This window comes from Augochlora pura, chromosome 2, assembly GCF_028453695.1.
Source record: "Augochlora pura isolate Apur16 chromosome 2, APUR_v2.2.1, whole genome shotgun sequence".
Lineage (NCBI taxonomy): Eukaryota > Metazoa > Arthropoda > Insecta > Hymenoptera > Halictidae > Augochlora > Augochlora pura.
This window is the reverse complement of record NC_135773.1, coordinates 19,376,086-19,402,712: the sequence shown is the minus strand read 5'-3', so window position 1 is coordinate 19,402,712 and position 26,627 is coordinate 19,376,086. Positions and strand designations below refer to the sequence as shown.

General features: G+C 34.5%; 3 protein-coding genes and 1 long non-coding RNA gene across 16 annotated transcripts; 2 read left to right on the top strand and 2 right to left on the bottom strand.

Annotated features, from left to right (window-relative positions):
- The first annotated feature begins 528 nt into the window (after window positions 1-528).
- LOC144476086 (glycerol kinase 5) lies at window positions 529-9,297 on the top strand. The gene is made up of 12 exons (XM_078192679.1): window positions 529-1,043; window positions 3,914-4,007; window positions 4,084-4,183; window positions 4,274-4,433; window positions 5,818-5,932; window positions 6,045-6,238; window positions 6,311-6,437; window positions 7,147-7,251; window positions 7,587-7,681; window positions 7,794-7,957; window positions 8,617-8,750; window positions 9,002-9,297. Exons 1-12 carry the CDS (start codon window positions 948-950, stop codon window positions 9,142-9,144), a joined length of 1,527 nt encoding a protein of 508 aa, XP_078048805.1. The 5' UTR covers window positions 529-947; the 3' UTR covers window positions 9,145-9,297.
- Window positions 9,168-12,489, bottom strand: LOC144476115 (uncharacterized). 2 transcript variants are annotated; one of them, XR_013494971.1, is made up of 3 exons: window positions 11,978-12,489; window positions 10,551-11,835; window positions 9,168-10,451 (listed from the first exon to the last, which is right to left on the bottom strand). It is a non-coding gene; the product is annotated as an uncharacterized LOC144476115 (long non-coding RNA). The 2 variants fall into 2 exon arrangements; XR_013494970.1 differs by having other exon boundaries at window positions 9,168-11,835.
- Aldh-iii (Aldehyde dehydrogenase type III) lies at window positions 10,647-23,128 on the top strand. 12 transcript variants are annotated; one of them, XR_013494955.1, is made up of 14 exons: window positions 10,647-10,772; window positions 13,669-13,774; window positions 18,308-18,345; window positions 18,430-18,573; window positions 18,656-18,751; window positions 18,826-19,047; window positions 19,123-19,286; window positions 19,365-19,595; window positions 19,675-19,875; window positions 20,101-20,216; window positions 21,158-21,293; window positions 21,365-21,518; window positions 21,975-22,064; window positions 22,363-23,128. XR_013494955.1 is itself a non-coding variant. In XM_078192592.1 (13 exons), exons 1-13 carry the CDS (start codon window positions 10,770-10,772, stop codon window positions 22,381-22,383), a joined length of 1,632 nt encoding a protein of 543 aa, XP_078048718.1. In that variant the 5' UTR covers window positions 10,647-10,769; the 3' UTR covers window positions 22,384-23,128. The 12 variants fall into 12 exon arrangements, 11 of the variants coding, with proteins under 11 accessions (XP_078048718.1, XP_078048708.1, XP_078048793.1 ...); XM_078192592.1 differs by lacking the exon at window positions 21,975-22,064; XM_078192582.1 differs by lacking the exons at window positions 20,101-20,216; window positions 22,363-23,128 and adding an exon at window positions 20,734-20,849 and having other exon boundaries at window positions 21,975-22,344.
- A 386-nt stretch (window positions 23,129-23,514) lies between these two features.
- Csn1b (COP9 signalosome subunit 1b) lies at window positions 23,515-26,015 on the bottom strand. The gene is made up of 5 exons (XM_078192689.1): window positions 25,699-26,015; window positions 25,347-25,439; window positions 24,148-25,269; window positions 23,949-24,083; window positions 23,515-23,879 (listed from the first exon to the last, which is right to left on the bottom strand). The coding sequence occupies exons 1-5, from the start codon at window positions 25,750-25,752 to the stop codon at window positions 23,823-23,825; spliced, it is 1,461 nt and encodes a 486-aa protein (XP_078048815.1). The 5' UTR covers window positions 25,753-26,015; the 3' UTR covers window positions 23,515-23,822.
- Window positions 26,016-26,627: the final 612 nt, after the last annotated feature.

Genomic DNA, 26,627 nt, shown 5'->3' with positions numbered 1-26,627 from the left:
AGCCGCAGATACGCGAGACGCCCCCAGGGTGGTTCAACACTTTTTAAGTATTTTCAGATAGAATAATAATAATGTGTCGAACGGTTATGTATAAATAGCTCTGGAATAGATAGTTATCGAGTTTTTTTACACGCTGCCCGGCTATCGCTTACCAAAAGTCTGTCGATTCGAACCGGATATCGGGAAATCGACGGACTCGGAATAAAAATCGACTCGAAAACTATCGAGAGAGGTGTTACCGATTTTTATATCTTTTCTTTTCACGGTTTCAGATTTTCTCTTATCGAAACTTCTATTCGAACCATTCTATTTCGTAATTTTTGCGTACAGCTGCAAAACAGTTCGAAGCGCATACTTTTTTCAATCGACGAAGCAATTTGTAAAGTAAATATGTTACAACAGGAAAGTCCTTGTAAATAATACCTTAAGCGTCCATTGTACCGATTTCTTTTGAAAAAGTATTCGTTTTTTGGAATCAAAAGTCAATCTTCCGCCTTTTAAACTTTGTAGATCTTCCAAACTGTATAGGCGCGGGTACATTCGAGTGTAGCATAAAATATAATATTTATTCGTAGCTGGTGTAAAATGCATGATTTTATGTAATAATTGAGGCACTGCATATAATCGAAACGAAAAATTCGAACGGCTTTGAACGCCGGGAATATCGGCGCCTCCGGACCTTACGTGTATACAATTCCGATAAACCGGCTCGTAGAGCATGCGTAGTACCATCACGTACTGCTACGTACTGGGAGTAAGCAGTCCGCGATAAGTAGCTTTTAGTAGTTCGCCGCGCGTTTCCGTGCGACACGTCGAACGTTGTTTTGTAGAACGAATTGCTCCGTAAACTGCGAAGCGTGTTTGTTTCTGGTAATCGCGGCCCATCGGAATTCTACTACCCTCCCCGGACACTCGAATGAGCCGAAGGATTTTATCGCCTAACGACTATGAAATACATCGGAGCACTCGACGTCGGTACCACCACGGTGCGATTCCATGTTCTCGACGAACAAGCTTCCACCGTTGCCTGTTCTACCGAAAAGGTGCGATCTTGGGGATATATATGACCCGCGATTCCAAAGGCCACGACCTCTCGCGGTGCGATAAGAACTGCCAGTTGCTCGGTAAACAGTAGATTAAGATTTTTCATTTCGCTTTTCTTATCTATTAGTTGCTCGAATTATTTCGTTGTTATGTAGACAAATGTCACACGACGTATTCGATTTAACAATTAGAAGAAATATTCACGGAAACGTTCTTCGAGATTCTATTAGAAACAGACTCTGAGTCTCCGCTTCAACGTTGATTCATTCGATCTCGCACGTTCGTGTTGCCCACGCGAGTGTTAAACGCATGTTTTCAGATCGCTATTTTTGAATGAAAAGTTACGTGTACAATAATTTTCGGCATCTCTAATATCATGAAAAACTCGTTAAAACACCTTGTAACTTTGGAATCGCGCACTTCTAACTATCATTCCCGGTCATTCCTCATTCAATTACCTTGCCGCTTCGTCATGATTACCATAGTCTGTTTATTATGTATTCAAGACCTTGATCTTCACGCAAATACCTAGTTTCACACATATTAAGAGCATGAAGTTCGAGTAATTTTTGCACAGTTCTCTCGGCGAAGCGCTCCGCATGCCTTTCGCAGCAAGGGAAATCGTGTTGTAGATAACAAAACGACATAGTGCAAGAGTCATTTCATTCGAAAAATCGTGAAGATAAGAAGTCGAGTGGACGGACCAACGGACTCGCTTTTGCCGAGTCAGTGGAGATCCACGCTGTACCGTTGTACTCTCCTGCCCGAAATTAGAGTTTAATGTCAACGAATTTGATCTTCGAGGCTACGTGGTCGACCACGTCGGAACCGCGTGCATATATTTATCGTGTCGATGCTCCCAACAGCTGACATCGTGCTACTCAATTTTCATTGCCGTTAAAACAGACTCGAAAATCGCTGATGTTGGCGCGTTATCCGATGAACGAATTTCGCGCGATAATAGAACGAAGCTATTACGCTCGGATGCAAATAAAAATTTGAAAGGTTAATGGAAACGATCGGTGGTATGGTTCGAACATCGATCGCCGATTAATTAATATTTCATCGGGCTCGCAACTGTTGCGACATCGGACCACTGCAACAGCTACCTCTTGCACACACATTTTCAATGGAAGACGAACACAGTGTTGTAAACTATTCGAAAAGTTTTTTTCAAAGACCGTGCGACAAGAAATTCACGGTACAGATAATCAATGATCTAAAATAAATCTGACGATTCTACGTTACGCGTAGTTCAATCTTATCAGACCGTCCATTTTCCCGTGAATCGTAGATATTTCATACTAGAGGAAAAATTACACAAGCGTCGTCGAAGTATTTGTTACAGCCATCAATAATTTCGTGCAAGTCCTCCTACCTTGCGCACGATATGTTTTACTCTTGAAATTCGCAGTTTGCGAGTCGCTTCCCGAACTTTGACCCGTACTAATGTAAAACGCTGTTTAAAAAGGTGGAGAAATGTTTTATCCTTGCGAATACATTGCTGCTTATCATTAATGAGGCAATTCCGTGAAATTAAACGGATAAGTTGCGTGTAACTGTATCAACGAAATTACTCGACCCAAAGAATTGGCTAATAATCCTAAACTAGCCATTAGCAAGGATCAAGTTGCACGAACCAGAACATGTCCAGCAATTTCTGAACGACTGCCGTGTCTGATTGCTTGTTACGCAGTCTATAAACCCAGTTTGTATTTGCAGCGAAAATTACCGGGGAAAAATATTCGCTCGAGTTGTCTTTCTGCTCGTCCTTTGCCATGAAATACTAAACCGTATGGTTTTCCATGGATTTTTGCCGGTGCAAGCAACCTGTTAACGCATGGAAGGAGTTTACCAGCTGTCTCAGTTTATACTAATAATAATAAAACTGGCACTGTTCTTAACTGTACTTCACAATCGGTAACACCAGCTAAGAATTAGGTAGAGGCAAAGAAGCAAATGGTACGTTGAAAAATAACTCTGATCGATAGACATATAAACGTATAAGACTATAGGAATAATAGAAACCCGTTATCTTTATATGTAATCCAATGCTTCGAGTCTGAAAGCTAAAAGGGTATAACAGAAGAAGAATCCGAAAATCTATAGGGTGTATTCCATTTTTCTTGTTCACTTACATACCTTTGTTACTTTTGCACGTAAAAAATATACGTGCGTAAAAAATATTATGTGATTTTAGTCAGTGAAAAATAAACTTCGACCGCGTGAATATATTGACCTCGAAAGAACGATGCACATAAAATTCACGATATTTTAAAGTAAGTTCGGCTTTTGCGAGGAACTTGTTAATTATTTTACGATGGCACGATAACAAATACATTACTTGAAAGCAGGTAGTAACGATGAAATGTTAAATGGTTAAATAAAATGTTCACAGTTAGCATACGGAGTATTTATTAGAAATAGTATCAATTCAACAAACGCACAAATATGTACAGGGACAAGTTACACATATGTGGGTCAAAAATGTTGAGGGCACCGAAGCAAAGGTGAGGGAGGTATTTAATAACGCTTGAACGCATTGCCCATTAACCCACTTACGCTCGACATTGAGTTTCATCGCGTACTTTCTCCCGACATTAAATCGAGAGAAATATTGCGAGACGGAGAACCTGTGAGGTTGGTTCGCGATTAAACGGAACACATAATCATATTTAAATAGTATTCAAGTCGACCGATGCGACCGGGAAATATTGATTAACTTGCATCGAGGCGAAAGAAGCCTTCGGTTTCGCTGTCAGAGGCGACTCCTCGGCTACAATCATCGTGTTCGCTTATCGAATGAATCATTCGTAAATATTTCACAGTTTTCTATTCCCAGAAACTAACACTGCCCTGCGGGTTTCAGGTCCAGTTGCTGTTTCCGAAACCGGGATACGTGGAGATAGATCCTGACGAACTATGGAGAGCTATAGTCAACGTGATCAAGACTACGATAAAAGGTAAATTTACGAAACTGTGAGAAACATGTAGACCGTCGACCACCATGTAATTGAAATATTTCTTTTCTAACTTCAGCCTGTGGCATCAAAGCGAGATCAATTTCCTGCATCGGCATATCGTCACAGCGTGGTTCCTTCATAACGTGGAACATGAAAGACGGAAAATATTATCACAAGTAAGCGCGACGCCCACGCACATTGACTCATATTTTAATCATTGAGCGTCTACTGTTTCAAACGCGTTGATCCAATCATTTCGGTCGCAGTTTCATTACTTGGAAAGATCTGCGAGCTGATGCCATGGTGAAAGAATGGAACTCTTCGTTAACGATGAAAGGGCTGCGCCTGGGATCGCAGATTCTCTACACTTTGTCTAGAAGAAAACGCTTCTTAGCTGCTAGTGTCTTTAAGTTCATGAACACACAGGTTTGTCTACAAATTGTACCGCGGTAAACGCGAACAAAACTACTTTGACTCCCACGATCGCGAAATACCTATTTGAAGATCTTTCTTTCCGTTCGTTATATTCATTTGACGTATACAGAGCAAGACAAAAATCGCGGCACAAGCGAAATAGTGGTTCAATGTTTGAGATTAACCAGTTAACTGTAGGGAAGAACTACAATGAATGGGACATTACTATTATCTCCTAGAATTATGTATCGTTTTACAATAAAGTTATACTTGGTTTTTTTTTAACTATATTATGTATATCTAACGTAATTTAAAGCTGCTACCAATTGAATACGTAGTTATAGCAGGCAAACAATTCGCCCACCAGTGTGTGTCGCGATAATCAAGCGACGACATGTATAGTCTCAAGAAGTTACGAATCCAACTCAAATTATTTATAATTTTCATTCGTTTATTTCATTTGGTCTTGACCTCTAGACATTTTAAACATATTAAAGTTTACGAGTGTAATTTAGTTTTCGCCAGAATTACAATTTAAATATCAAATTGTAACAAAATTTTACGCATGACGGATATAATCGTCATGACACAAAAATCTGCCACATCTCCATGACGAATATAGTCGTCAAACACGCTTAACTGGTTGAGTTAAAAATTTGACGATGTAATCTAAACGGACACTTTAACATGGAAACTTTAACTTGTTTAATTGTTATGATAAAAGAAGACTATTCGATGTTATATGTCAACATTCTTAAAGAAATACCTGATCGAATGCAATAATTGAAAGCTCCATGAAAACTAATAATGCTTCATACAACATTATGAAAAAAGAAGGAAGAATATTACTTTTAAGTATAAACAAAATTGTTTGCCTTCTATAACCACATATTCAATTGGTAGCAGCTTTAAATTACGTTTGATATTTCAAACTGCGTTAGATACGCATAATATAGTTGAAAAACAAGTATAAATTTATTGTAAAACGATCCATAATTTTAGAGATAATAGTAATGTCCCATTCATTGTAGGCCTTCTCTACAACTAAATCAAAACTTCTACAATGATTTGAAAATTCGGGAAGTAAAGATTCGTTAATGTTTGTCAGTACCTTCTTGATTCGTTGAAAAAAGTTACTTATACTACGACAAAAGCAATATTTTTAACTTGCAATGCAGTGAAGAAAAATCTAACTTATAACGTATACTTTTCTTACATTTTTACTTGTCGTTAGAAATATTGAAATCGTCGCCATTTCGACTATGCTACGATCGCTGGCTCGATGTACACGTGCCATTTCGTTTCCAAACGTCGCTATCCTCTTGATTCGAAACATGTACTTTCGTTTCTCCGTTGTTTGTTTTTGTTTACCATTTATTTTCACATCGATATCTAGATGTCTTTGAGACTCTTATGGGCGTTGCAACACGTGCCAGGTTTACAGGAGGCAGTGAACAGCAGAAACGCGGTCTTCGGTGGCGTCGACTGTTGGCTTTTGTACAAACTCACCGGTACGCAATCGTGCAACGCATACGCAACATGTTGAACCGAATAAGACCAGCTCAGAGCGTCCGTGAAATCCTTAAAGTAAAATTTCGTTTTGTCTCTTTTCATTTCACGCAGGCAGACACATAACGGATATTTCGAGCGCATCTGCGACAGGACTTTTCGATCCGTTCACCTTAAGTTGGTCAAGTGTCATGATCAACATGCTCAAACTACCGTCCAACATCTTTCCGGAAGTGGTGGACTGTGCCGGCAATTTCGGTGTCACTCCGCAGGAGATCTTCGGCTCTGAGATCCCAATCGTTTGCTCGGTAAGCACCATGAATTTGGTAGGCGGGTTCGACCGAAGAAATTCAATGACAAGATGATGTTATTTAAAGTAGATGGCCGATCAGTCAGCGTCCCTGTTTGGTTCCGGATGCACGATGCCTGGGGATTTGAAGATCACGATGGGAACCGGCACTTTTGTCGACGTGAACACGGGGACGAAAGCTCATGCGTCGGTCACAGGTAATTTTCTGCGAAGCTGCATCCATTGGGTTGTTCCGACTTTTGGCACAATTCACTTTTTAATGATTATGCAGAGAGAGAGAGAGAGAGAGAGAGAGAGAGAGAGAGTAAATAATCGTTGTACAACCGGACTGGTGGTAATTCTATGTAAAAAAAATAAAGGAGAAATATGGTATACAATTTTTCCATCCGAGGCTTTGTTTTCGAGAACGTCTTAAAATCGAATGTTTATTGTACACTGTATAATGATATATGTGTAAATTCTACTGGAATTCATTTAAAGCTGTGTTCTCTAGAATTTGTTATCACTAGATTCAGGACTTTATGCATTTATGATAAAAATAAATAGATCAAATACAGAACTATAACAAGATTAGAAGAATTTAAGAATAATATTGCATTATTTTCGACTTGTTACAATTATTGAAAGAGGAAAGATACTTTTACCTAAGCTACGTTCTTTAAAATTTCCTTAGACAATATTTATTATGCATAAAAAGCTGGTTATTATTGAAGAGTATAGATTACCTTAATAGCTCAAAAATGATACACATGTAAATTTGAATTAAGTCATTTTATTCGAATACAGAGGTTGTAGTTTTATTCATCGAATTAGCTTGAATCATTCGTAAATGTAAATCTTATAAAATGGAACAACCTAATAATAACATTTTTGAAATGTATAGTTACGATTTTAATGATTTTACAGGTTTATATCCTTTGATCGCATGGCGGATTGGTGATGAATTAGTGTATCAAGTTGAAGGAGCGTCGAACGACACTGGAGTACTTATTGAATGGGCAAAGAAAATTGGTAATTTTTCCTTTCGTAATATTGCATGCGAATATTGCTGAATTTTTTACTAAATAAAACGYGTAGAAAGCGTTTTGCACTAAAAGAAAATTTAGAGGATAATTCTTCATGATAATGAGAAACGGAAAAATATAATAGACAATTGCCATATTGTATATTGCCTTTCAACTTATTAATATTTTCATTTACACATTAATTCTTTATTTCATTTTTAAGTTAATGTTAGATTACAATTTGTAGAATAAGGGAATAGGTTAAAAGAATAAGCTTTTAAAATTCAATCATATAAACGTATTGCTAGGCCGCTCGAACATTAAACTTACAGTTTATTTCAGGTATTATTAACAACCCTGACGAAACGTCTTGTTTAGCAAGCAGTCTAAACGATTCCGACGGAGTGTACTTTGTACCTGCATTCAGTGGACTGCAAGTAAGTTCTTCCAGATATTGCTAGGTTCAAGTAGAACAATGCGGAACCTATTCCTGTGCCAAGTTCAAAGATACACAATGTGTTGTATAATATAATCTATTACATTTTACAGGCCCCCATAAATGATTATTCCGCAGCTACCGGTTTTATTGGAATAAAGCCAACGACTGAGAAAAGTCACATTGTTCGTTCGCTATTAGAAAGCATTGTCTACAGGATATTGTTACTTTACGAGTCTCTCTGCGCGGAGACTGCTTTCTCGTATCAAAAAATACGGTAAGAACGTAACTATGAGTCTTGACGCGATTTGAATTCTTAGAAGCCACCAATGCGAAGGAGAATTTCATAAAAACCTCATCGAATATTCTTACTGTGGAAAGAAGTGTGTCAACGTTAGAATTATCGTATTGACACAACCGTATGATTTATGATTCGCTTTTTAAAACTAGAAACTCATTAGTTCTCGCCACCGTCGCGACCGGTGCACTTGTGCAACGCGCGTGTCGTCAGTAAACTGTGAATCTGAGCAATAAAATACAATTTATAATGTAAATTGTAAACTGTAAAAATAATGCAAAAATATTCTTGAATTCTACTTCTCTCCATTGTTTTGTGTCTCATTTAATCCAGACTTGTCATAAATACCAGAATATACCGTATACAAATCCAGAATCTAGTTGTGAGTTCGGAATAATGGCAGTAGGCTAGGCAACTATTACAACTTCGATTGTTGTGTTACTTTTCTCACAAGCAGATTATATCTCTTTATAAAGGAAAAAGTGAAAGTTCTGTCACCAGAGAGATTCCTTAGAATTTCATTAATCGTGACACAAATAATCTGAAATGGCTTGATAGTTCTAAGCATGTTTCGTGAGACTTTCTCCGGAGTAGCAAACGTTTTGTGACATCCAATAATATTATTGTTCTTGTTACAGCGTCGACGGAGGAGTGTCCAAGAATAATTTTGTGCTGCAGTTGTTGGCGGATGTTACGGGCCTCGACGTGGAAAGAGCGACGAGCACAGAGATGTCTATTTTAGGAATAACTTTTCTCGCCGGTTTACATTGCGGTATGGAAATTACTTGACTCCGTTTCAATGGTCAGTGCCGCGACACGAGCAGACTACATAATGTCGCAAGAGTTACGCTTTATTTATTTTCTATAGCCACTTCGGTACACTCTCGTACGCAACCGCAAAAATATTTGTCAAGCCGGTTCCCGACTTGATTAACGTCAGTCTCTGCGCTGTCGGAGAGCTCAATCTTTGGTTTTTTATTGCTGGCATGCTACCGAATCGAGTCAATGCATCTTTTTTTCCAGGGATTTGGAAAGACAGAGCAGAAGTGCTGAAACTGCGAAACACCGAGACTGTGTTCACCCCGAACAAAGAGAATCAATCGCGGTACCAATCGATCGTTAGTCAATGGCGACGAGCCGTCAACAGACTGGGCCAGTGGTACTAAATACAATTTAAAAAAAGGCGCAATACTGCTTAAAACGTCGAAACTTTTACTTTACAACGAGAATACATTTGTCGTGGACGATAGTGATGATTCATATTCATAAGTTTTATATGACAGTTCCGATTCCTTGTAAATAAATACAGTTCGTTTCTAAAAAAAGAAGAGCGTTATCATTCACGTGCATCCATGACTTATCAATGTTCCAACAGGCCAAGGTAAAAAACGGAATTCCAAATATGTAACTGGAAACTTCCCAACCAGCAATTGACGCGTAGGTATAAGAAAATTGCTCTTGTTTTTATCCGTAATACGATGCCTGGTCCTTTCATCAAAACTTCTTTCTGTTCTTCTGTTCTGTTTCTTTCGAGTTCAAGGATTTCGAGCAACGTATAATTTCAGAATTTCTTGCGTTTCAAACGTGAAAGCTTCTCGCGTAAAACGACGTCATAGAACCTTCCAATTGCCATAGACATTTATCTAATGATTTCGAACTGCGAGGGTCTGCAGCAAAATCTAAACACTCCAAAAAATTAACAAAAAATGGTCAATAAACAATATAGATGTTTACTTCACATACAGTGGATGATCAAATTAGTATAGTGTTTCTGAGCGTATGTTTACAATTTATAGGAAACAATATTTTGAAAAAGACAGTACTTCGATGACGCTTGATTGCCATTTAAAAGTTATTTCTCTTAACACCAAACCTATCAGTGCCTACCAAATGACCGCTTACATATTTTTTTTTTACAATAAAGATCTTTCGAAAGATAAGTAAATTCAGTCTCTCAATTTCTACAATATCGTGTGTTAACTTAACGTTTAAAAACTTATAAAGACGAATATTTTATAGTTTCGACAAGTAAATATCGGAATTAAGCATCTGAAATCATATGGAACCACGTGTGCGTAATTTCCTCGACAGCGTTGACTAATACGATTGCAGATTACGTATCGAAACTTTCTCAATTATGGCTCGCCGTAATGTCCAAGTAACCGTATACTGTAATCGAAACGCGTGTACAGTGGCAGAATACGTCCAGTTGGAGGAGAAAGTCGCGTCAGCGGGATACCGTGGCTAGAAACGGTCCAGGCGAACGAAAGGGAAAAACGGCTGCGAGAAAACGGCGACGCGTTTCGGTTTGGTAATTTCGTTGTTGCGTCGCTGGGTCATTACCCCGCAACAGAATTCTTCGCGATAATTGCATAATTCGAGGAAAGTGAGCGAGCGTCACCAATTGCTCTGGGGTTTCCTCCAATTCTAGCAAAACCCGACGGCCCGTGAATGCGATGAAATCGATGCTCGCCTATAAATACGTTTCTTTTAGGTGGACGACAACGGAATGTTACCCGCGATTATGCAAATGCACGTAACCTCGACATTTTTGACTCGATGCATAACTTACAATGAACTTTTCTCCTTCTCCCGCTAGCCACTTCCGCCCGGTTCGCTCTTGAAATCTAATTAATCGACGTTCGATAGATAGTCGTTGCAATGTTATTATAGTCACTGTGCCGATTCCGGTCGGATCGTCGATTGTGTAGTGTTCTCTCGATACTTGTTCTTACCAATACCTTGGTGGCAAATTCTTAAAACCGACGGATCGTGCGTAAACGAAAGCAAAATGGTGAGTGCCGATTTGTTGGCGGAAAAAAACGGCGACGTAAAGTCGTAAAAGACGCGATTCTCGAGCAAGCAACTGTACGCATGCAATTGCATAACCGTCTGGTTGAAGTTACTCATCGTATTCTCCACAACTAGAGATCGTAACATCTCAGGAATGACGAAGACAGATTCGATGCAGAATCGTAAAATCAGCTCAGAATAAGTAGTCAACGACAATGAACGATTGATTTATTAATCGCGATGCGTTATCAAGAAACACACGTCTTATAAAGAAGATTATGTAAAATTTCTTACTTGCACATTTTACTTCATTACAATTCCACGAAATATCTAATTATAATATTTATTTTATTATAATATTAATACTTGATTAAAATATTTAAAGTACAAATAAGTATTTATGACTTCGAACATTCTTATTTCTAATTTCATTACGTAATAACGTAATAACACCAATAGCATCAGATTCCAACGTTATATGTTTTAAATGTAACATTCTTCATTGTTATAAGAGGAGCGAGCTGCTTTTCGGAGGAAATCGTAAAATCAATCGCTTCTAATATCAATAAGTAATCACGTGTTTATGTTTACTGGAAACTATAAAAATATTACTTTTCTCGACACCGGTAGCAAACACGATGCGCATATTTTTGTAATAGTCATGATTGGACAAAGGGCGACCAACAATGTCACTCAATATCGATGCAACCAGAACATGGTGTTTCATTTTACTTTTTCATAACGCACGTAACAGAACTTTTGCAACTACGACTCGCCGTGCGTAATGCTTCATTACGGTGTAAAGAAGCGTTCGTGGAGAACCTCCCACAAAAGTGGATGCCACGGATCCGGCAACCTTCGACCCTTGGAATATCATTAGATATTATCTAGAATCTAAACTATTTCTATGAAGCGTTATCGCTCCTGCTCTGCCGACACTTCGACATCGGTGATTTCGATGCCCGAAACCGGTTTTCTAGCATTCGGGGCCTCCGTCACTCTGTTTCGATATTTACTTTCTACGACGCGACGGCCTCCCGTGCCCGTCTGTATCCGTTCATCCCCTACAAACCAGAAAAAACAAATAGATCTTACAAGAGCGGATCGCGGTATTCCGTCTAACCGAAAGTGTAATCTTCGGATGCCGGTTCCATTATGCGCCGGCTCTCAAGCAAGGTGAGAATACATTAGTTTGATGTTTACTACCTGTCGTCAGCGACATTGCATCCTGTAAAGGGACCATTCCAACCAGCAGTCTAGCGACAGCTGCGCCGAAGGCAGCATCGTCCTTTCGATCCTTGATTCTGATCCATAAAGGTTCCGAAGCCCGATCGTTGTTGATCCCGCGCGTCCTTCAGGTGCGTGACAATTAGACAGGTTTCGACGTTCCACGACGACGTTGCAATTACCTAAGTTTATACTCAGAGTCGTCAGTTTCCTAGTGAATTTCCATCCTTGTTTCTTGCCGCATAACGAGCCGCGACAAAAACGCACGGACGACGACGAGAAAAGAAAATCTCGTCATCCTTCTGACTTAGCAAGGGTACCATAGATCACAAGCATGCCAATCTAACGATCCTAAGAGAACTTAATTAGAATACACGATGTGGTGCGAGATCGATATCGTTTCATCGAAATTTCAACGTGATCATTGACAAATGAACGATGTAACTAAATCATTCGTACGCGTTTGCGACGTCCATACGTGTATAATGGAAGTTCACTTCATGACCCCTTATAGACATGAATCTTCGCTTAAAATGGAATTCATGTTCAGGTAGTCCGTATCCATAAATCATAGTGTTTTTCTTTCGTCCAATTGATTTCCCTTCAATTGATTAACTACACGTTATTTTCGGGGGGGGGGGGGGGGGGGGGGGTTCATTTTTTACTTTTTTTTTTTAGGTAACGTAAATTATTTGGTTGCATTCAAATTTAATGCATGTTTGTATTCATAATAAGACATTCTTCTTATGAGAAACTTCTTACAGTTTAAAAGATGAGAACTCAACACAAATGATTGATACTAAATAAATTCACCAACGTTTTGTTGGTACACGAAACACGATGCACTCGTAGTTAGTAACACATTTGACAAAAAACCCTACCGAACCCTGAAAGTAGCTAACGTGTGTTGTTTTATACTGATGGAAAGACTGTGTTTACCTAAATCTTTTACTATTTCTGTTGTAATGTACGCTTGGATTAAGAAACGTATTCGATCATTTTCTGTAAAAGAAACTTTATAAATTCAAGAACTTTAAAACTATGAGATATGAAACCGGTCGTTTTAATCGGTTCGATGGGGTTAATATTAATAAACATTTAACGATTTAGAAGTAGGTATGCTTCTTCACAGTGTACATTCTACAACGTAACACTTCAAAAACCCGTGTAGGTCTATGCCGTGCGAAAACATGCCGCGCAAGTATAGTCTTAAGGCAAATATACATAGAGAACGAAAGAAGATAATCGCCATACCTAGCAAGAAACTAACCTTTAAACAGCGCGTAGCTAATTCATAACTTACAAATAAGTGGAACATCTGATGAGTGCATGAATAGATCTCTTCAAATCGACAACTATGAAGACGTCTTTGATACAGAGATCCATAGAAACAAATATCAATAACTAAGATCTAAACCGTCAAAAAAACAAGTTACGTAGCGATAAAATATTTAATGATCGTAACATAAATGACAGGATAAGCTGATCGGTAGCATGTTTGTTAGAATTCAATATTTTGCTGTCAACTGGCGCTAACAATTGCGTCGGAAAAATATCACGGATCAGCCGTGTAAACTGTAGGCTTCCGACGAATCGCATTCAATATTTTTTTGCTGCTCGCAGATAATTAGTGCGCGATACTAGTGTAATAAACGTGTTGTTTATTGCAGGAACAAGTAGTATTAGATATGCCTGACGTCGAAGAAATAAGGATTGGGAACGGCGGCGAGTGTCGAATAGACATTCATCCGGAATCGTCGGACAGGAACGAGACTGGTGAGCAAATTCAAATACTGTGTACCTTACCATCGGAAAATTGCAAATAGTTTTGAAAAATTAAATAGCCGCGCTAAATTACACATCTATATTCGCATCGAATAACCGATACAACGATAACTGTCATTTTTATATGATCATAATGAACGAGATGCACATTTGCATTTTACATACACAGCTACGCTTTTAATTATCGATGTAGGGAAATATAATCTAAACTGTCCTTTCCGGTTATCGGGTTGAAGAAATTAATCCCACACGCAAGACTGACGATAGAAAGTCCCAACTAAGAGTCACGCTACGTGTCACTGGCATGTACACGGTGGATAAGAGGATAGAGAATAAAATTCGAAATGGATATGTAATCTGAGACCATTTGTTGGAAGTTTTTGCAACAGGAAGAATTACATATTTTTCGCATTTCCTGAACCATGGTCTCTAGTTAGTGCTTATAGAACATATGTACTTCGCAGACCTAGGTTGCATATTAATGGTTCGATGTTACTTGTCCTCCTCGTAGACGCGATTAATAGGCTGTACAGATACTGTAAATAAGAATGTCAAACGCACTCGGCCGCATTCGCGCCAAACTCGTCGAGACATGAAAACAAAGTTCTGGATTGAACTTGACGATCTTTCGCATCGCTAAATTAATATCGGTGAAGAAAGCGTGTGCGTGAGTTAAGCATTCTGAATAGAAATTATATAATTCATTTTATTAAAACGTGAGGAATTTATTAATTGGAATTTATTAATGTAACAGTATTTTTCATTGATACTTTAATATTAAACGTATCCTTGACTATGTTGTATAGTTGTTAGCCGTAAAATATACATTTTCCATATTTCTTTGATTAGAATCTAACCATGTTGACTATTTGAAAGAGTTTCTATACCTATTTTTGAATTTACATAACTATTCTTGCGGTGTATGACTATGATGACCATATGATATACGGTGCTTTCATATGTACATATAATTTTTAGGAATCTCAAAGTGGAAAACGTTTAAGTTTGTGCTTTGTTACGCATTGTCATAATATCAGACAATGGTGAACAGAGGAAAACCAGTGATAATTCACGTGAATCCATCGCCGAAGTTGCGTGATTATATTAATGGTACGAATCATTTCGCTTTGATGTTGTGTTTTTGCTATCTGTCTGACGCACTTATCAACGAGCTATAATGTTAATCATATCTATTATAAATGCAGAAGCTAAATGTTTGTTGCCAGTTGAGATTTCCGTGTTACATAAAATTCTACTTAACGATCATGAGAAAGCCATTTTCACGCATACACAACACTTAAGGCAATTATATTTTGAGACTATTAACGAACGAAATAAGTCATTCGTGACTCGTTTCAATAAAGACAGTCATTATAATCTCAATTCATATGAACGTTGGCTGCTTAACGACGAAAACAATATATCGTAAAAATTGCTGACAATATCGTGTAAAATGGTTTATTACTCCATAATTAAAATTTATGAAAAATATTTGCAATATGTTTCAAAAAATAAAAATCAAGGCAATTTATACCATATTCTACATGAAAAAGTAAACAGATTAGTATTCACGCAACCTTAGATAGTGAAATTGTCGTTACTCTAAATAATAGACAGTTTATTAAACAAATTACTTTCCATAAATGACTACATTTCCGGGAAATTAAATGCGGTTTTGTCATTGCATCATTTATTTTTAGATCAGATATTATTTCACGAGGAATGTTGATAAATTTCAGGAATTTAGAAAATTATGAAACTTTACATCGGATTTAGTGAAAAACTTTTTCTAAAAAAAAATGTTTCTTATTTATGTACTCACATTTTTATTGAAAAATATTCAACCTATCGGAAAATATCTTCGGATAATATTTTTACAACAAATTAATTTAAAAAATTAGTTTTACGTGGTTTCGTTTAGTTGAAGATAGGTGCAATATTTGCTATTTTTCTTATATTTGTAAATGTTCTACGATAAAGTAGATTTTATATTTTTCTCAAGACCAGTTTCACTCCTATAAACCGCATTATGGTGTTAACGAAAAGTATTTTTATCTTCTACTTGAACGTAAAATTTAATAAATCTTTTAATTTAACCGAATCAATGAAAAGAAGATATTACTTGAGAAAGCTACTTTTTTATGGTACTACTATTTGTGTACCATGAAAGATTGAATGCGCTTCTTATAATGGTAGTCTCATTAAGTTTCACGTAACGGACAAGAGAAAGTAAAGTTCGTTAAATTGTTATATGTGCCAGAATGTAAGTAACTTTGTCACTGAACAGGATGCTTCAAAGTCATCAATTATAAGCTTTATTTGAGATAGAATGGTTAGATTTTTATAGATTTTATTAACAAGATGGCGGTCACATGAAATTAAAATTTAGTGAAATAAAAATTTCTTTATACAATACAAACAAATTACTATTCATATAGAGATAACCCAAGTTGATCGTTATATAATCAATTCAAATATCATGGAAACCAATTTTTATTGGAACCACATTTAAACGTCTGTGTCTTGTTTCATAGAATTAAAGAAGAGGAACAAAAGTGGCTTATGTAATGTCAATTTTCGAATTTCTTTTTTAACCTTTAATGTTTCGAAGATTTTTCTAATATATCTTCTTCATTACACTGACAAATGGAAATACTCCCGTAAATAAAATGGTAATACAGGTGAATTAATATAAGTTTTATGTAAGCCGTAGTTTAAACTTTTTTAATTCGATCCGGGCTGAAGAAGAACACCGCCGATAAAGTCGATTACCGACCTGAGAATGCACGCAGTGCTGACATCTGAATGGAGCATGATCACGTGCCTTCCTTATTGGTCAAGTGATGTGTAGAATAATACGAGTTTATAAGATTTCTGTATGACAAGTATGCGTTTTCAGTCTTTTTTCAACGCTCTTTGCGGTACGAAGTGTCCGTATGTATACCATTAAACATAAATAAACATAGAGTATTATCGATCAGAATCACAAACATTCCTCTCTAATCAATTCTAGTTTGTTCAATATCGCTTCATTACAAAAAAAAACGCGTACAATTTATAACGAAAAATTCATGGTCATTCCTTTCAATTCACCGGAAGAGAAACGCAAAAGCTATTAGTAATTTAAACAATACTTTTTCACGATAAATATGATTATTATCAATTGTACAAGTATTTTGACCATTTTTTCATGTTAAAAAACGAGTTTTATTTTAAATTCTCTCGAAGTTATCAATAACTACATCCATGAAGATGTACATATCTAGTACCTTTTATAATGTTGTTACATTTAAATTGTTTTTAAAGTATTATTTTTGAAAAATACATTTACAATTATAAATGTGCATATGCATGATTGTTATTACTTTAAAATAGTATCGGAAAAGATTAATTCAAAAATTTTAAAATATCATTCCAGATTTTAATAACACTTTAATATGTTTTCTGTTTTTCGATTATAAGTGCTGATTAATAATATCGAATGACATCAATTCGATAACAGTTTTATTCGAAAAAATGTGGAAAACAAGAAGAAATTACAAAAAAGAGATTAACAAATTTAGATAAGTAGGCAAACATCTTTGTCATTGTTTATTGGCTATCGAAACATACTTTGTACACCTGCGTTGTATGCAAAAAATACCGTGATTCATATTAATCTTCTAAAATATTGAACTTTGAATATACGCACTGAAAGATAGATAACAGTACGAATCTGATTTATCTACATACACAAGCACACGATGTAGCATACGCATAATATGTATGCATATACAATATGTATATTGCTTTCAGCCACGATAAACGTACATCGCAGTATTTCTTATGAAATATTATTTGCACCCATCTATATTTCTAAATAAAGTTAAACACTTACGAAATAAATCCTATAAAATATAAAATTAATTAAATATCTAAGCTGGCAACATTATTAACGGTTCAAAAAGCAATCAGTAGCGTGTGAACACTCTTTTTGTCATATTAAAAACAGTCAATAGAAGATTTATCTTCATCAAAAAGTAGGACTCATTTTTAGAACACCTTATATATAATCGTAATTGATTGCGAACTGTGTACAGTCTCAGCAATGATACGTATGTGTTCATAATAGAAAGTTTAATATATTGTTTTAATTTACAGTGATCGTTGACATATCACTAATAGACAGTAAACTGTTTTTGTAACATACGAACATTTTTTTTAGCAAATATCTTACACGTAATGAATTGGAAATTGATTTGACGAATGTGATTATCAATTAGATATACATATAAGTGAATTTAAAGTTGCAGTAAAATATTACTTATGCATTCCGTTTTTGTCGTTTCGTTTACCCATAATGAACTCTGCACAACTACATCGTTTTAATATTTATGAGTATTGATTAAACGTGACAGCTTCTTTTTTTACGTTACTCGACTTTAAGCAAATATAAATTATGTCATTATTTTATCTTTCACTTCGTAAAATGGAAAAATCTATGTTGTAAAATTCACTTATTCATACATACTTTTTTTGCTATAGCACAACCTAATGGTAAAATGGCAACAGACTTTGCAGCTGTAAGTACATGAACTTCTTTTTAGTGTGCAATGCATCAATTATCAGGAATATTTAAATTTCATAAATTTATCTCTTTTCTTTAGCTTGTTGAAAGATCAAGAAATGCGTTCTTGAGTGGTAAAACAAGGCCATTAGAATGGAGAATAAAACAATTAAAGCAACTAGAACTTATGTTAGACGAATGCAGGCCTGATATTGTATCTGCACTTGCATCTGATTTACGTAGGGTGTGTATGATTTTATATTTATGTTATAAACAATGTTTTTTGTATTATGTATATATATGAAGTAATATGTTTGCACATTCAGTGTAAATTTGAGACCATGGCTTTGGAGGTGCTCATTTCGCAAGGAGAAGTTAAAACATTACTTATGAACATCAAAGAATGGACAGCTAAAGAAAAGGTACGTTCAATACAATAATGTAGTTTCAATAGAAAATTAGTATAAAACACGTTAAATATATGTATATCCTTTAGCCTGCAAAAGCAATGATCAATATGCTAGATGGAGTTGAGATTCGAAAAGACCCATATGGTGTAGTTCTTGTTATGGGACCTTGGAATTATCCGTTTCAACTATGCATAATCCCTTTAATGGGTGCAATTGCTGCTGGAAATTGTGTAATTCTTAAACCATCAGAAGTATCTCCAGCTACAGCACAATTATTTGCAAGAATTATTCCACAGTATTTAGATACAGTATGTATCTCAAATGAGACAACAATTATTTGTTATACAAATCTTAAAACACTTTATTATTTACTTTTTTTGCAGGAGTGTGTCCAGGTTGTACTGGGAGGAATTAGTGAAACAACAGAATTGCTCAAACAAAGATTTGATTACATCTTTTATACAGGCTCTACTACAGTGGGAAAGATTGTTCGAGATGCAGCAAACAAGTTCCTAACACCTGTAACATTAGAACTTGGTGGCAAGAGGTATAACATTTAATTTTTTAAGTTAACAATATATAGGAATATATAGCAATATATAGAAATCTAAATTTATACTTGCAGTCCTGTGTATGTAGATAATACAGTGGATATAAATATAGCTGCAAAACGAATATTATGGGGTAAATGTATTAATGTGGGTCAAACCTGCATTGCACCAGATTATGTACTTTGTACACCTGAAGTACAGACCAAATTCTTGAATGAGGCAAGCAAAATTATAAAGGAATGGTATGGTGAAAACCCCAAGGAAAGTCCAGATTTAGCACGTATAATCAATGAAAATCATTATCAGTAAATATCATTTTTCAAAATAATATGTATAAAAATTCTATCTTAATATACACTTTATATTATGTTAACATTTTTTCAGACGACTTGCAAAATACTTAGATGGAAATAGTAAAATAGCATTAGGAGGACAATGTGATCCCGCTGAAAAATATATTTCACCAACTATACTTGTTGATGTTAAACCCACGGATCCTGTCATGCAAGATGAAATATTTGGACCGATATTGCCTATTATAAATGTAAACAACGCGTATGAAGCCATCAAATTTATAAACAGTCGGTAGGTTTCCTCCTTCAATTACTTATTTTAATATTATTATCAATCTGTGCAAACTTTATTCCTTATAGAAATTATTTTAACAGTACATTGACTGCGTAATATCCAGATAGGGTATAAAGTATTTTATACGTTATAAAAAAAGTCGAATGTTATTTAGGTATTAAAATCAGAGCATTACGAGATATCTAAAGCTAAATAATGTACGATTAATTTTTTTATATTTAGCGAAACTCCGCTCGTACTATATATATTTACCAAGGACAGGGGAGTTCAAGAGTTAATAGTTAATCAAACTCATAGCGGAAGTGTGGCGATTAATGAAACAATAATGCAATTTTCTGGTGAGTTAGGATATTAGGAAACAGATGATAAATTGTTTTTACTTGAAAACAAAAATTTAAGTAGTGCTTTGTATTTATATCCTCGCTTTCTCAATAATTGTAGAATTGTAGTGAAATAATTTTCTGACATAACATGCTTAGATCAAGGTATTAGTTTGTTAACCGAACGTTAAGGTGTTGGTTTGTATTTGCATTATCTAATTTCAGGCATGATAATTGTAGAATTAGATATTGTACTTATAATGAAATTAAGTTTTGGTGGTGGATAGGAGAAAGAATGAAATGTTTCTGTATATACAACATTAATTCATCTTGTAAAAAGTAATCAACAGCCACAATTTAAAATTTTTCTGCCTTAATTTGTAATTTTTACTTCTATCATTAGGAGGAAGTTTTTCCTTGTTATAATGCATGATTAATTGCATATTTTTCTTTCGCGATTAGCATATAATCATGCTACAATGAATAGTTTTAAACTCATTTGAATGATTTGTGTGCTATTACATATTTCATACAGGGAGAAGCCATTATCATTGTATATATTTAGCAGAGATGAGCAAACTATATCACTGCTGCTTGATAATATAAGCAGTGGGAACACTTGTGTTAATGATACAATGATGCATGCTCAAGGTATTTTGTTTCTACTTACTTTTAACTTAGTGTTTACTGACAACAAATATTTCTTCAATATTGTTATAAATACTTAATTATATGTACATATAATACATTATATTCCATAATTTTTTGTCAGTATGCTTGTCTTTATATACATAATACACTACTCTGTTCAGTGCGAATGTCGTTATATACATAACACTCTTGTAGATACTGTTTTACCTTATTATATATGTATTTTCTTAGGAGAGTAACTTGTATTTTTTATTATTTATGGGTCTATCTAATAATGATATTTTTAATATAAAAATCCATTGCTTTAGTTGATACTTTGCCATTTGGTGGAGTTGGATATTCTGGCATGGGAAGTTACCATGGAAAGTATACATATGATACATTTGTTCACAAAAAGGGTTGTCTCATTAAGGATTTCAACAAATTAGCAGAAACCTTAGGATCGTAAGCAGATACCTTTATTCACTGTGCTCTGTTCGAGATTTTTCTGCAATAATCACAATTAATTATTATAGGTGTCGTTATCCGCCATACACCGACAGGAAACTGTCCTTCTTGGAATCTTTGGTAGCAAAAAGACCTTCCATACCAGGAATTAAATATATTCCACATCTTTTAGCATTTGGCTTAGGAGTGTTGGCCACTTTTGGTATCTCAACCGCTTTAAAGGTATCTAAACCAAGGCGAATTTAGCTCACCTTATCGCTTAGTCGCAATAGTATGTAAAGTATTAATTACACAAAATGTAACGTTACTTCCGCACAAATTATTGCCGTTATTGTGCCGCACTTTTAAAATTTGATATTCCCAAGAAACAGACTCTTTTAATACTATATATTTGAAACGGTTTTTATATTCAATTTTCGAAATCGTGTAACTTCTTATTGCATTTTTGTGTATCTTCTATAATGTAACTTGTATGTTTATATAAAGAAATTGATTGCTAAAAGATGGATGAATTAATATAATGCACACTTTATAACATTGATATCGTATTTCTCTAGATAGAATAATTGTATAGAAAGTACAATACTGTAATTTACTGTAATATTTTAAAATTTTTATTTCTTAGTGTTACTTAAATATCTATAACTCTAGCATCCCAATTATAATATCCTTTTGTAGGGTGATGATATAACGAAGTACTAGAGACTCGTATGCTATAAATTCTATAAAAGAATGATATAACTGAAAGTAATCAATTAAAATTTTTTTGTAAGTATGTCATAAAAAAAATTGAGAGAACTGGAAGTATATGTATAATATTTACGCGGATAAATAAATGAAAATAATGAAACTTTTAATATAAACCCCAATTACTTTAACTTTCCTAATCAGGTAAACTTAAACTAACTAATATAATATTAAAACATAAGAAGTAATAAATGAGTCTTTATAATTCGTATGATGCACTTAAATATGCTTTTGCACATATGTGTATATAATCTATATATACATTTAAGCACAGTGCTTTCCGAGTTAAATAAATTAATAACAATAATGATTTTTTCAGGGCCAGGAAGAGAATCTGTAATGGAACACTCAACCATTTTTTTTACAAAAAAATGTTACTAAGTGGCAATTATATATTTATAAGAATATAAATATTTATATATATATAACACAGTAGTTAAAGCTTTTCTAGTTTTGTACACTAACGTTTTTGTAAAGAGTATCACATTTTGTAAGTTTCTCTATATATACTTCTTTTTATAACTTCATTAGTATTGAGTTGATCCATTAATTTGTGCAGATTTTATATGAAATTGGCATGCATTTTATTTTGAGGAGAAACAAAATTTATTAAATTATGAATTCATTATATTATATAAACATTGCATAAAAAAAAGGAATTTCGTTATGGTAATAAAAAATTTGTTATAAATTAGCTCTTTTCGTTAATAACAGTCAAGTGTTATCTTATTAAATTTCTGTAAGAAGTTATGGGTCAACCAAGAATATCGAAAGAGAAAAATTGATTGATGAACATTAGAGATCTGTTTGCTTTTATATTGAATAATGAAAATGAAAATAGATACAGATAAATGCTGTACACACTAGTTTATTAGAACATATATATTCCACTGTAAATTCTCTATATTAACGTTTTAAGTTCAAACAATTGCTATATCAAATTACAAGCCATAAAAATTGTACAGAAATGTAGGAATATAACAATGTAGATTATATAAAGTAATTGTAATTTGCTTTAACCTATATATCAAGTTTTTGTTAAATTTTATTTTGTAATGAAAATATATTTCCATTGCTATAACTAATTGCATGATCTAGTACTATATTAAATACATTTGTTTAGTGTATAAAAATACAAAGATTCTACCGTTTTTATTAAATCTATTGAAAATTGTAAATTCCATATACGATATTAATTATGCATTGTTTTATAATATAGGATTGTAATATCATAATAAAATTAAATATAAAATATGAAATGACTTTGGTGATACATTTTTTTAAAGCTAATTAATAGCTTATGATGAATTTTTTTAAGTATTTTTCATTTAATTACATTTGATTATTTACTAAATATTAAGTATAACAACAATAAAAATGACTTTAGAAATTTAACTAAAAATAACAATGAATTAACCAAGTTATATTTTTTTTCTACTATGTTTAAAACTAAAAAATAAGCACACCCATGCAAGAAAAACAAATTATATGTTTATTGGCACTAGCATACATTGTATGTTATCAAAGGTTCGTTCAAATGTGTGCTCTAATAATTTTAAAAATACTAACTTTCTATCTTTCTGACATTATGGTACATACATGTTATGCAATTTATTGAAAGTCAATTTCGGTATTAGAAATTTACATATATTAATAATATATTCGATATGATATTGAAGTCCTCTTTTGTATTTTACTGACCATGGCAGCTTATTTGAATAATCATAGTTATTAATCAAAAGATTAGCATAAATCACAAATCAATTTCTTACCATTAAACTACTGCTTCCAAGTAGCAGACATCTCTCCTCCTTGAGTACTATCACGTTGAGGGCTCTGCAAAAATATTAAAAAAATATATACCATTACAAATATGCATCACCTATAAGAATATTATATCAATACTTTAACGTGTATTTGCTGTCTCAACATAGCTGCCCTTAAAATTAACATGCGTGTACATCTTAGATATCCTTTGCCAGCACTTATTGACTTCTCGAATGTTGTACTACGCTGATCAACATCTTTTGCATATAAAATCTGCAAATACATTGGCAAAAACATTAAATTTATTAAATAATTAATGATTATTAATAGTAATTACCTTATTATGAGAATCTATACGAGCTTGAATTTGTCCATCAAGAATTAGTTGCATGAGCTCGTCTTCAAGTTCTGAAACTGTTCTATTAAAAGCAGTGGCCATACGTCTCATGTCTGCACTTAAATACGGACTAAAGTATTGTATTAGTGCTCTGTTTCGTATCTGAGTGTACAATACATTTACATGTGGCGCTATATACATATCCAAGAGTATATTATCCTTAATTTCATCCAACAACTTCAAACATGATGCATATTTTGATTCGTAAAATGTAAAAATAATATCTCTTAATTGTGGTTCTAATTCTAGAAATAGTTTAAAGGAACCACTGAAAATGACTTGCTTCTGTAACTCATGCCTATCAAATGTAGCTAAAGCACAAAGACCTCCATACAAGGCAACATTTCCAGGAGATAGTAATTCTGGACAATCACAGTGATCTAACGATGCTTGTAGAAAATGCTTTGCAGCCAATTTGAATCTTCTTGTTGCTAGTTCTGCTAAACCAGCTGCAACTTTTAACTTCGTAACTATAGATTGATTAATATCTTTAGCATGAACATCAGAGCCATCTGATGTACTTTCAGCCTTTGTAACATAACTCAGTACATGTGTCCAGTTTTGCAAGTAAACGGAAACCTTGATAACGTTTAAACACATGTTTACAACATGTTTGCCACTAGTACAGTAATCTCTTGCTCTGGAGTAACATTTTAAGGCATGAACAAGATCTCCGCAATCCAGATAATGATCTCCCAAATCATCATGGCCTCTTCTGATACTTTCTTTAATTGAATTACTTCTGTAGTTTTTTAAATCTGTATCAAATTTTTCTAACTTTAAAGCAGCCTTTTTTGATCGAGATTCAACCCATGCTTGGTCTAAAATCAACATATCTTGCAATGTTGATTGAACAGCAACATCTGGTAATCCAGAAGAACCTATAGCTTGTAATAGTCTTTTGTGTAATATCACATATAAAGAAACATTATACGTTGTCATCACGTATGAGATAGCCATTTTCAAAGCTTCTACCCTTAACATGGGACAATGTTCAGCTATGTACATGAGTCTATATAATTTGGCTAGGCCAGTGTAGCTATTTGCGTATACTTCCAAATCCTGCGGACAAAATGAGATAAAACATATATAACACTTGTTATTCTGTAAATTACTTAAGTTTATTAATGTACAAGTACCAGTGTTGGATTTTCCACAATATATGGTTCCTGTTCTGCATTATCATTGTCTTCTGTAGGAGCATCAACTTGCATTGGCTCCACCACATTTTGCTAAACAAATAAAACAATGTCAGATATGAATTACTTATCATTCTAGAAACATTAGTACTATTCTATTACTTAAAAGTCTTGATATCATTACATTAGCAGTGGGTACTGAAGTAGTAAACAGCAAAATAACCAAGTTAATCGAAACTGTCATAATACAATTCAATCTCAAAAAGAAACTAAATAATTTTCGAATTTTTGTATTTCAGTTAGTAAATGTACGTTCGGTTAGCAAGATATCTGTATTGTTTCAAAATTTTACCTGAACGTCGTGAAATTGAAATGGCATGTCAACGTTCTTTCGCACGTTACGCATCGGACACTAAGAAAGAAAACAAAAGCTTCGAAACCAGTAGGCAACGGAAGAACAAGATAAACGCATGTACGGCCGGTGCAGTGTAAACCACCGGGTATAATGAAAGATTTTTCTTGGTTATATTTAGATAAATTTATATATGCACAAAATATACAATATATGTATATATTACAACAACAAAATATGTACAGTAGTTCCTCAATTCAAGAGCTTTTCTTTCTCCCAATTCAAGAACCTTTTTATCCCCACCATTCTATTGCACATCCACCTCCGCGCAGTTACTTTAGAAAAAGAACGGGAGATGTTCGAGAGAGACAGAATGAACTCAATGTGTACACTATAGGTGAATGAACACACGAACGAGAAACCTAGGCCGTCTCACTTTACCGCTCTTGCAGTCTCGCTATTTTCACACGCACCTGTACACCTGGCGCTCCATCTGAAACACGCGGCGCGATTTTCGTTTCGTAAGGTTTCGATCACATCTGTCAATGAATTTTCGAACGATGCTCAATGCATATCAAGGTATGTTTTAAATGTATGTGTTTGTATATTTCCGCAAATTAAGCCGGATAAGGTCCAGCTAATTCTTGCATTGCCCTAAATATTGCAAGTGAATAGTGTGAACTTCGTATCTTTTTCTGAAAAATATTTATTTGCTCGAAATGCGACCTATTTTGATTTATATATGTCATAACAAAAGAAATTTTGCTTTTTTACATGAATAAATTCGGCTATGGAGATTTTCATACTACAGTCTTGTTCGTGTGGATACACACATAGAGTCAGCTGAGTTCGTTCTGTCTTTGTTCATCATTTTCAGTTCTCTTTCTAGAATAACTACACGAAGGTGGATACGCAGCAGAATGATAGGG

Bases quoted from the DNA above. Each gene is read 5' to 3' on its own strand.
- Csn1b (XM_078192689.1), bottom strand. From the start codon at position 25,752: ATGCGTAACGTGCGAAAGAACGTTGACATGCCATTTCAATTTCACGAC. The intron at 24,084-24,147 runs GTAATTACTATT...ATGTATTTGCAG, and splicing joins GTATAGATTCTCATAATAAG to ATTTTATATGCAAAAGATGT. The intron at 23,880-23,948 runs GTATTGATATAA...ATATTTTTGCAG, and splicing joins GACAGCAAATACACGTTAAA to AGCCCTCAACGTGATAGTAC.
- Aldh-iii (XM_078192582.1), top strand. The intron at 19,596-19,674 runs GTAAATATCATT...ACATTTTTTCAG, and splicing joins ATCAATGAAAATCATTATCA to ACGACTTGCAAAATACTTAG. The intron at 21,294-21,364 runs GTAAGCAGATAC...TAATTATTATAG, and splicing joins TTAGCAGAAACCTTAGGATC to GTGTCGTTATCCGCCATACA.
- LOC144476086 (XM_078192679.1), top strand. From the start codon at position 948: ATGAAATACATCGGAGCACTCGACGTCGGTACCACCACGGTGCGATTC. The intron at 6,239-6,310 runs GTAAGCACCATG...TATTTAAAGTAG, and splicing joins AGATCCCAATCGTTTGCTCG to ATGGCCGATCAGTCAGCGTC. The intron at 7,958-8,616 runs GTAAGAACGTAA...TTCTTGTTACAG, and splicing joins TTCTCGTATCAAAAAATACG to CGTCGACGGAGGAGTGTCCA.